At 53.9% G+C, this 11,124-nt stretch overlaps 1 protein-coding gene across 1 annotated transcript in view; it reads right to left on the reverse strand.

The window, feature by feature from the left end:
* Positions 1-1,363: 1,363 nt before the first annotated feature.
* The window catches only part of LOC125039354 (protein groucho-like), a 22,599-nt gene continuing 12,838 nt past the window's right edge, over positions 1,364-11,124 (reverse strand). Inside the window, exons 4-9 of the mRNA XM_047633194.1 lie at positions 9,739-9,885; positions 8,606-8,734; positions 4,279-4,539; positions 3,871-3,953; positions 2,851-3,724; positions 1,364-2,742 (exon numbers count right to left, since the gene is read on the reverse strand). Coding sequence (XP_047489150.1) covers positions 2,635-2,742; positions 2,851-3,724; positions 3,871-3,953; positions 4,279-4,539; positions 8,606-8,734; positions 9,739-9,885 — 1,602 coding nt within the window. The 3' untranslated portion in view covers positions 1,364-2,634. The remainder of the gene's footprint in view (positions 2,743-2,850; positions 3,725-3,870; positions 3,954-4,278; positions 4,540-8,605; positions 8,735-9,738; positions 9,886-11,124) is intronic.

An 11,124-nucleotide genomic window follows, 5' to 3' on the forward strand; every position in this document is an offset into this window, starting at 1 on the left:
TTCACTTACTCTTTTATTTCTTTATCGTCATTTTTCTCTATTCTTAGGCTCGGGAGTTCGACCTCTCTCCCGGTCTGCAACACAAGGCAATACGGAATGCATGAAAGAAGCAAGGTATTCATTCAATACTCGGAAATACCGGCAATATTCTTGAACGCTTCTAAAATAAGATGACCTTTCCCTCTCCTTTAAAGAAAAGAAAAGAAACGAAAAGAAAAGAAAAAGAAAATACGCTAAAGAGTCAACGGCAATTTTCTTAAAGTTTCTCTCTCCTCCTCCTATTTCTTTTTCTTATTCTTACTATTCTTAATCACTCTTTCTTTGTACTTTAGTGATGTCTCCTCAAGAATACAGCACGCGTCGCCACGATAGCTAGCACCAAGCCAGGGCGTGGGGGAGAGGGGGAGGGGTGTTACTCCTGCCCCCTCCTTTCCCCTTCCTCTTCCTCTTCCTCTTCCCCTTCCTCTTCCCCTTTCCCCTTTCACTTACTGTCTAGGTAGTAGAGGTTTGAGAATGAAAGAGGATGAGAAAGGACGGGAAGGAGGGAGGGGACAGGGGAGGAAAGATGGGGAAGGAGGGGAGGGGAGGAAGAATGGGAAGAGGGAAAGGGGGAGAGGGAAGTAAGGACGGGAAGGGGGGGAGGAAAGATGGGGAAGGGGGGGAGGGGAGGAAAGATGGGGAAGGGGGGAGGGGAGAAAGAATGGGAAGGGGGGAAGGGGGATAGGGGGAGAGGGGAGTAAGGACGGGAAGGGGGGGGGGGGGAGAGGGGAGAGGAGCGAAAGTCGTGCACGGAGGCCGACGCCGTTCCCGATCGAGTGGCCAGATATCTCGCCCACTACGTTCCGGGAACAAGGGCGTCCCGCGCGTCGAGGAAACTTAACAAACTCAGAAAGGCTCCTCTCTTTCAAGGCCATCTCGTTATTTTTCAATCATCAATTCAAAACAAATAGAAAAAAAAAAAAAAAAAACACTTCATGACTGGAGTATCCAAAACCAATCGATCAAAATCCCACCGCACAATCACACTCGCGAGATCTCCTCTCCCCCCGTCGCCCTCGTCCGCCAGTTAAACCTACGATTCCTGAATGGCACAAGTGTAATCATTTCCTCCCCGGGGTGGGCGGCGGGCGGGGCGGGGCCTTCGTGGGTGGGGGGGGGGGGGTGCGTATGACCGTATGACAATGGCACGTGAGAGTTGCTGGGTTGAGAGATGGAGATGGAGGAGGAGGGAGGGGAGGGGGAGGGAGGGGGAGGAGGGGGAGGAGGAGGAGGAGGAGGAGGAGGAGGAGGAGGAGGAGGAGGAGGAGGAGGGGGAGGAGGGGGAGGAGGAGGGGGAGGAGGAGGGGAGGAGGAGGAGGAGGGATTGAGATGAGGGGAGGGACTGTGATGGGGGGGGGAGTAGAGGGAGCGAGGGAAGGAGGGGGGGGGGGGTGATAACCACAAAACAGAGGAAACAAGAAGTACCAGGGCTTGTTGGCGCAACGGTTAATGGAGAACCACCATCGGAGAAATTTCCTTTCACATTTTTCTTACTTTTTTTTTTTTAAGTTATCTTTTTGGCTGCAAGAATTTTCTGAAGGTCTCCAGCACGAACGTCTTTAAGAGGCGATTGTTGACACGTCTACACGTCTTAGTTTAAGTCGAGACGACCCTTCTTCCGGACCGTCAGGTAACCCAGTCACACTCACCAACGCCTTCAAGAGAACAAGACAAACACAAGTTGCAAAGGAGGCTTTTCAGTCTTTCCACTTGAAGTCGATCACTGGCACTCGAAGAACTCAAAACATAAGAATCCTGACGAAGGCGTTGAGCCAAGGACCTTCTACGTAGACCCTCAAGGTCGGTCTTCCCGGGCAGACGCCGCAGGAAGGGCTCTCCCGTGGGCGCGCCTCCTCCGCCCTCGGCCAAGGTCACACAGACGGCCGGCCCTTCCCCCATGCCCCTCCCCTCCCCCCTCCCCCCTGGGCGGGGCCCGTGAAGACCGACGTCGATGTCTACTTTTTCGGCAAGTTTCCGAATGGGATTTCAGAGCCTTTGTTGCCTCTCGTGTGAGCAAGACCTTGGGAATAGCTTTAATACTTTACATGAGGTCTCCTAATAATCGAGACAGAAATCATAGTAGAACCTAAAATGGCTCTGGAACCAATAAGGACAACTAAAATAGGTTAAAGGAATGAACCTACTGAATTATCCATTGAAGCTAAATGTACCTATGGTAAGTGTTCTGATCCACTCCCGCCTCGCGAGTGACGCCCTCCAGATCCACTTTTGTTGCAGGACTCGCTGCTCCTCGAGACACACAGGGCGGCGGCGGCGGCGGGGTCGGCTCCCGAAGGGCGCCGGCGGCTCTGCTTCCGCCGCGGAGAACACCACCGATCCGATCCAGTAAGTTCCTCTAATCTACTCGGACCCGCCCTCGAATCACATAAATTGCTTCATTATAAAAGATGAACGCTATCACTTGGGGCAAGCCCGGTCGCTGTACACTGCCACTCTGGCGCCTTCGCATCGCTTATGGATACCACGGTCCACACGGCAAATCTGCTCTGCCGCCCTCTCAGGGTGCCCTGAATATCCCTAAGGAGACGCCCCTCCTGCGGGGTCCAGGCACTAGGTCGCGGCGGCTCGGCCACTTTAGTAGATGACCTCGTAGACGGTGGCCTTCTTGTCGCCCGAGCCCGTCACGATGTACTTGTCGTCCGCGGAGATGTCGCAGCTCAGCACCGAGGACGACTCCTTCGACTGCGGGAGACGAGGCGAGGCTCATTAGGGGAAGTGGAAAGGCATTATCTGAAGAGTATGCCAAGCACTCACTCAAGAAAGCAATACAAACACACAAATCAAACTTACCTGGAAGATGGATGCGCCGTAGGGCGTCCGCCACGCGTTGAGCAGGTTGTCCTTGCCCGTGGACACGAACCACTTGCCGGCCGAGGCGAACTTGAGGGAGAGCACGCAGGACTCGTGCAGGTGCAGCTGGTACTTGTCGGGCTTGTTCACGTGCAGCACCTCCACGTTGGAGCTCTCCATGCCCACGGCCAGCCAGTCGCCGGTCGGGCAGAAGCCCAGCGAGAAGATCTGGCTGGTGAAGTCGTGCTGCTGCAGCTGGCGCCCCTCGCGGAGGTCCCACGACCGCACGGTGTTGTCGAGGCCGCCCGTCCACAGCTTGGTGCCGTCGGGCGAGATGTCGATGCAGGAGGCGCCGTCCGTGTGGCCCTGGAACTGCCGTACCAGCGTCTGGTTGTGCAGGTCCCACACCGCGATGTTGCCGTCGCTGCAGCAGCTGAAGCACACCTTCGAGTCGGGGCTGATGGCCAGGGCGTAGCACGCGGGGGCGGAGGATATCAACTCTGCCTTGATCCTGGGCGTGGGCGTGGCCAGGTCCCAGATGCTGAGGGTGGACGCCTCGCCGCCCACGATGAGGGTGCGCATGTCAGGCAGGAGCTTGACGGACCTGATGTAGTTATCCCGCTGCAGGCAGTCCAGCTGCGACACGGGCGTCTTGGACCCGGGCTGGCTGATGTCCCACACCTTGACGCAGCCTTTGCCGCCCGTGTACACGTACTTGGTGGGGTTGCTGATGGTGACGGCGCAAACCACCTCGCCGTGGTGCAGCGTGTTGATCTGCCGCGCGTGCCGAGGAATGCCCGGGGCCAACAGCGCGTCCGAGGGGAACGGCACGGGGGCCAGCTGGCCCTCGCCGCTCACATGAAAGCTATAGGCCCTGCAAAGAACGGGACACGAGCGGGTTAGTACACTGGCTCGACGGACGCCACTTCCAAGCGGCGGAAGCAGCAATGTATCAGCAAGAAAAAAAATCAAAATGTCAAACACCTCCACCACGAAACCCGAAGCAGCGAGGGAACTTACGGTTTCCCAGCGGAGCCGTTGGTTGGAATGCCGTTGGAAGCGAGCGGAGGCGGCCGCACACCGTGGGGGTCATAGCCGGAGCCCTGCGGAGACGGAGAAGACGGCGTTAGGGCCTGCCCGAGGGGGGAGGGGCGAGAGAAGATACACACGGAAGATATATGACACAACGCCAGTGTTAGGAAGCGAGGCCGGTGCGAGACAACAGAGAGCGTGAGGTGCGGGAGAAGCGTGCGGGCTATTGACAGTATATACAGCAAGGCAGGGCGGCGGGCGAGCTGGCGAGTGGGCGGCCCGGGGGCGGCCCGCGCGTCGCCAGCTGCACCGTGGGTGGCAAGATGGAAAAAACAAACAAACAAACAAAAGAAAAGGCAGCACCAGGTGCGGGCGTGGGTGAGGGCGCAGACTTACCGGTGGGCGGAGGTAGTTGTTAGGGTGCCCTGGGGGGTAGGCGGCGGAGGGCGGGAGGTCAGGGCGGGGCGGGCCGGGGGGCAGGTCAGGTCGGGGCCCAGCGGCGCCGGGGGGCAGGTAGGGGGAGGGGGGGTAGTGGGGGGACGGACCGGCACCACCAGGGGGGGCGCCGGGGGGCTTCACGCCGGAGGAGCCAGGGGGCCCGGAGGGGGCGCCGCTCCCCCCACCAGACTTGGACGTGGGGGTGGAACGAGGGTCACTCTGCAAAACACAAACAAAAACAAAACAAAACAAAATGAGGGGCGGGTCCACATCAAGACAGGCATCAAGACACACAGAGAGGGCCCGGCGCGCCCCTCGGTCGCGGGGGGCAGGCGCCGGGCCCGACATCAACACACACTACGTCAGTCCGGACACGGCGCGCGCGGCCAGTGGAATTAGGACACAGAAAAGTCACACTTAATCACTACTGTTTTCTCTCTACCATCTCACAAACATTATTTAAAAAAATGAACCATTAAATTCGCCCCTCCCCCCCCCCCTTTCCTACAATTTTTTGTTTCTATTCAAACCAGAATCTCCCCTTTAAATGACATATCAACAAACTTCTAATCAATCTATGAAACACCCAAATCTCTCAACATCATGAAACATCTATTTACAAAAATCAGTTCCCCCTTCCTGTTCTTACAAAAACCAATCCATTTATAAGATCTATCTTCCTCTCTTGAACACTGAATTCCATAATGGTATCAAACACATTATTTCCCTCTCCCCCCCCCCACCCCCACCTCTTACCCATTATCCAGGAAAACAAATGACAAAAGGAAAAAAAAAAAAAAAATTACCCTCCCAATCTACTACTAGCTCTTTGATTGTAGTTTAAGTGTGAATAGCAAAAAATGTGACAATTACTCATACAAAAAATAATAATAAAAAATAAAAATAAATTAATCAAACAAACATGGTGATCAAACACTCGGAAACAACCATGACACTACGTACACAAAATCCATAGATATATGTAAAGAAAGTAAAGAATTAAAAAAAAAAAAAAAACAATAACAATAAAATGACACTCATGGGGGGGGGGGGTTGAAAAAAAAAATACAGAAAATAAGCATGCGTGCACACTAATAGGCAGAAAGCCCTCGTATTTTTTTCGCCTTTTTTTTTGGGGGGGGGGGGGGGGAGGGGGGAGGGGAAAAGGGAGCTTGACTTGTTATTTCTTTTAACTTTTGGAAGCCCAGAAGGTTTCTTTCCGCTCAAGTCTCCAAGTTCAAAGGCAAAGGGGCTTGAGCCTTCAGGGAAGGAAGAAGAGGAAAGAGCGAGAGAGAAACAAGGAAGTGGAGAAAGTAAGAAAAAAAGAGAGAAGAGAAGAGAGAAGAGAGAAGAGAGAAGAGAGAAGAGAGAAGAGAGAAGAGAAACAAGAAAGAGAAAAGAGAAAAGAGAAAAGAGAAAAGAGAAAAGAGAAAAGAGAAAAGAGAAAAGAGAAAAGAGAAAAGAGAAAAGAGAAAAGAGAAAAGAGAAAAGAGAAAAGAGAAAAGAGAAAAGAGAAAAGAGAAGAGAGAAGAGAGAAGAGAGAAGAGAGAAGAGAGAAGAGAGAAGAGAAAAGAGAAGAGAAAGAAAAAGAGAAAGAGAAAGAAAAAGAAAGAGACGAGAAAGAAAGAGGTGAGAGAAAGAAAGAAAGGAAGTCAAAAGAGAGGGCCCTAAGATGTCCTAAGCAAGAAAATCAAATAAACTACAAATGGTTGTTGGGAAATTACACAAAAGCAAAACAACAATGGTGGCGTTTGGGTTGGATGGGGCAAGCCGCGAGGAAAGGAGGAAATCAAGGAGGAAAGGAGGAAAGGAGGGAATGAAGAGGAGGAAGAGAATGAGTGGAGGAAAGGAAGAGGAGGAAGAGAAAAGAAGAAGAAGAAAAAGAAGAAGAAAAAGAAGAAGAAAAGAAGAAGAAAAAGGAGAAGAAGAAGAAGAAGAAGAAGAAGAAGAAGAAGAAGAAGAAGAAAAAGAAGAAAAAGAAGACGAAGAAGATCTAGCTATTCGAAAATAAAAATAACCGGAAGCGAGTGAGAGAAGGAGAAAAGAAAGCGAGGGTAAAGGAACAGAAGGTGGGGAACAGAAGAGGGGGGGATGGGGAAGTATAAAAAAAAAAAAAAAAAAAAAAAAAAAAAAAAAAAAAAAAAAAAAAAAAAAAATCGAGAATTGAGGATTGGGTAGGAAGGGGGCGGGGGGGGGGGGGGGAGGGGAAGGACTCCCAAAGCAGGTCACATGTCTCGGGCCCATTTGTCAGGGCGTCAGAGGGGGATGGGGGGGGGGGGAGGCAGGGGTAGGGGCGAGGGGCAGGCGAGGGCCGCATGCGATACAGCCACCAACACAGACTAGAAACAGAGGTCTTAAGCCGGGAGTAATAACACAACACAACACTAACAATTTACGCAAGACAGCCTAATGGGCCGGGGAGGGAACGGAAGGGGAGAGGAGGGGAGAGGAGGGGAAGGGAGGGGAGAGGAGGGGAGAGGAGGGGAGGGGAGGGGAGAGGAGGGGAGAGGAGGGGAGAGGAGAGGAGAGGAGGGGAGAAGAGAGGAGAGGAGGGGAGGGGAGAGGAGGGGAGGGGAGAGGAGAGGAGGGGAGGGGAGGGGAGAGGAGGGGAGGGGAAAGGAGAGGAGGGGAGGGGAAAGGAGGGAAGGGGAGGGGAAAGGAGGGGAGGGGAGGGGAGGGGAGAGGAGGGGAGGGGGGAGGAGGGAAGGAGAGAGGAGGGAAGGGGATAAACGGAAAGGAGAAGGGGAGGGGGAGCTGAAAGAGGGGATGAGGGAGAAGGGAAGGGAGGAGGAAATATGGGAAAATAAAAGGCTTATGAGGCAGGAAAGGGGGAAGAAAAGGGGAGGAAGAGTATGCGATTCCTTCGAGCCAGGAAGTTGATGTATGGGAATTAAAAGAGTTGTTGAAAAATTGCACGAAAGCCCAAGTGCACGCAGCCTAGGGGGGTGAAGGGAAAAGAGGGGAAATGGGGGGGGGGGGGGAGAAGGGTGGACGAAGTATCTTGTAAACGCCAGGTTGAAAGAAGACACCGGTCGTCCTGACTTGTGTGGCAGCCCATTTCTGTGGTGTTTGAGGAGGAAGAGGAAGACAAGGACGTGACGGAGGTGGTGGTGGTGGTGGTGGTGGTGGTGGTGGTGGTGGTGGTGGAGGTGGTGGAGGTGGAGGTGGAGGTGGAGGTGGAGGTGGAGGTGGAGGTGATGGTGGTGGAGGTGATGGTAGTGGTGGTGGTGAAGGAGGTGGTGGTGATAGAAGTGGAGGTGGTAATAGTGGTGGTGATGGAAGTGGTGGAGGTGATGGTGGAGGTGATGGTGGTGGTGGAGGAGGTGGTGGTGGTGATGAAAGTGGTGGAGGTGGCGATAGTGGTGAAGGATACGGTGATGGTTAAGAGAGGTAGCGGAGCAGGAGTAAGAGAGGGAGGAGGGAGGGACCGACGAGAAAACAGAAAGAAGAGAAAACAGCAAGTAGAAACCGAAGCACAAATCGGAAGGAAAAGAAGGAAAACCAATCAAGAAACCGTGCACAAGCCAGAGTCGCTGCACGTGCGAGGAAGCGAGAGGTTATCCCCCCCCCCCCCCCCGAAACGTTGACGGCCAAGCAAACGTTCCTTGTCAACGTGCGCGGGGACAAGAAAAACAATGACAGGGAACAAAGAAAATAACAAACAAAACAAAATAATGGATTTAAAAGAAGCAGTATCAGCCATAAGCGAGGTTTCAATCAGGGAGTAATGGGGGTGGGGGGGGAGGGAGGGCGGAAGGAGGAGGAGGAGGAGGAGAAGGGAGGGGGGGAGGAGGAGGAGAAGGGAGGGGGGGAGGAGGAGGAGAAGGGAGGGGGGGGAGGAGGAGGAGGAAGGAGGGGAGGAGGAGGAGGAGGAGGAGGGGGAGGAGGAGGAGGAGGAGGGGGAGGAGGAGGAGGAGGGAGGAGGAGGGAGGAGGAGGAACGAGGAGGAAGGAGGAGGAAAGAGGAGGAAAGAGGAGGAAGGAGGGAGGAAGGAGGGAGGAAGGAGGGAGGAAGGAGGGAGGAAGGAGGGAGGAAGGAGGGAGGAAGGAAGGAGGAGGAAGGAGGAAGAAGGAAGGAGGAAAGAAGGAGGAAGGAAGGAGGAGGAAGGAGGAGAAAGGAGGAGGGAGGAGGGAAGGACGAGGAGGGAGGAGGGAAGGACGAGGAGGGAGGAGGGAAGGACGAGGAAGGAGGAGGGAGGAGGGAGGGACTAGGAGGGAGGGAGGCAGCGTAGGGGCCACGAGGCGGAGGGAGGGAGAGCGCGAGGCCAGCCAGCGCGGCGACTTACCTTCTCGTGCTTGAGCTGCGGCGTGGATCGCGACGACGAAGACTGCGAGGGCGGCCGCTCGGGCTTCTTCTCGCCGTTCTCCCGCACGTCGCGGTGGTCGCCGTTCGCCTGTGGAGGAGTTGTTGGGTCCTAAGAGAGGAAGAGGGGGGGAAGGGGGAGACGGGTCAATACTACTACCAGGCTCGTACCCGACCGCACTCGCCGAGGCGTCGCGGGGCGCAGCGTGCACGAGTCGCCTGCCCTTACAAGCATGCACTCGCCACCGTCTGTCTACACGTCACCTCTACCCAGTGCTTGCCAATGGGGGCGGGGTTTGTGTGGGGGAGGAGGGAAGGAGGGGTCCGGGGCTGAGCACGGGGCTGAGCACGGGACCCCCACCCCCCCTACCTCGCTAATCTCCATGATACAACGGGATGTTAATTTCAATATGTCACTACAACAGTACAAAGAATGACTTTCCACGCTCACGCTCACGCTCACGCGTCTCTCTCTCTCTCTCTCTCTCTCTCTCTCTCTCTCTCTCTCTCTCTCTCTCTCTCTCTCTCTCTCTCTCTCTCTCTCTCTCTCTCTCCTCCATTCGTCAATGAACACACAAACATACCAATACGTATACAGTGTTACGACCCTCTACAAACCCATTAACAACTATATCACCGATCCATCACCGAAAAAAACTGATCAAAACACAGGTCGAAGTGGGTAATAAAGGGGAAGGCAGGGAAGGGGAGGTGGGGGGAGGGGGAGGGGAGTCGTAACTACTCATTGTAAATATCCAAAGGGTTTACCTCTGCTACTCCCGTGCCAATCACTTCTCTCTCAGACGAGCATTCATTTTCTCTCCTCTTGTATCACTGTCATTTTTTTTCCCTAGCTCTCTCCACTTCTTTCCCTTTCCCCTCTCACATATACACCCTTTTCTCACAAGTCATCCTTTCCCTCTCTCTCTCTCTCTCACACATATTCCCTTCCTCACTCCTTTCTGACTCCCTCTCCCCCACCTTACTCACTCCCTCCCCCCCTGCCTCACTCACTCACTCACTCCCTCACTCCCCCTCTCCCTCTCACTCCTTCTCACTCCCCTCTCTCTCTCACCATTCTCTCCCACCCTTCCTCTTCCTCTCTCTCTCACTCACCTCGTTGGCGACATCGACGACCAGGTCCTGATCGCTCTTTTCGCCGTCGGAGTCGTGGCCCTTGTCCTCCTTCCGGCGTTTGGCGTCGTGGTCGTCAGGAGTGCGGGACCGGGGGCGGTACTTCTCGCCCGGGGAGCTGCTGTTCCTCTGTGGGGGAGAAGAGGGGGGAAACGGGCTGTTAGTTCTGTTGGGGAGGAGAGGGGAGGGTAAAAAGAGGCTGTTACTTCTGTTGGGGAGAAGAGAGAAGGGGGAAAAAAGGGCTATTCCTCTGTGTTATTGCTTATATATATCAATCGCATCATCATCGACTGAGGTGACGATGAATACATTTTTTATCAGATAAATAAACAAATCAAAATAATGTACTAAAAAAAAAAATCAAACGACCGACCCATCTAACCAAACAAAAAAACAAAACCAACGGAGAGAAAAGACCACCCACGACCAAAAAAAAAAAAAAAAAAAAAAATACAACCAAACAAACAAACAAAAACAACCGACAAACAAGAGAAGAGCGAGCGCGAGCGATAAGAAGCCCCGCCCTCACGCCCACCCCTGTTTACACATCCGGTCACGCCCGCCCGCGGAACACACACACACACAACACAAGGGTGATAATAAATCCGAGAGCCACCGCACACACTCCACTCTTGCTGGGTGGAGGGGCGCAGGGGTGGGGGAAGATGGGGAAGAGGGAGAAGGGGAGAGGGAGGAAAAAGGGAGAAAGGGAGAGAGGGAGGAAAGAGGGAGAAAGGGAGAGAGGGAAGAAAGAGGGAGAAAGGTAGATAGGGAGGAAAGAGGGAGAAAGGGAGAAAGGGAGAAAGGGAGAGAGGGGAAGAGAGAAAGATGGTAGAAAGTGGGAGAGGGAGAGTAGGTTGAAAGGGGTGAGGGGAGGGAGGAGGCAAGGCGAGAGAACGGGACGGGAGGGAGGGAGGGAGGGAGGGAGGGAGGGAGGGAGGGAGGGAGGGAGGGAGGGAGGGTGGAGGAGGAGACATTGAAAGATAATACGAACAGAAGGATGATACGGGGAGGAATGGTAGAGGGAGTGGTGCGGATCGAAACAATATGACGAGAAAGAATACGAGAGAGTGAGCGAGCGACTGAGCGAGAGAGAGAGCAAAGAAGATCCGAACATACAGCGCCAGAGCAAACAACAAACAAAGAGAGACGGATAAAAGAAAAGACAAAGAAAGAGAAAAAGAAACCAAAAAAAAAGAAAGAAAGAGAAAAAGAAACATCGACATAGAGCGCCGGAGCAATCAATAAACAAAGAGGAAAATACGCCACGAAATGACATGACGCGAGAGGGAGGGAGGGAGGAGCCGCAGCCAGCCCGGGGGTGTTAAGCCGTTCCTGCAGAATAAACAATCACGGTAATGGCGGCGA

The sequence above is a fragment of the Penaeus chinensis genome, chromosome 27 (assembly GCF_019202785.1).
Source record: "Penaeus chinensis breed Huanghai No. 1 chromosome 27, ASM1920278v2, whole genome shotgun sequence".
Classification (NCBI taxonomy): Eukaryota; Metazoa; Arthropoda; class Malacostraca; order Decapoda; family Penaeidae; genus Penaeus; species Penaeus chinensis.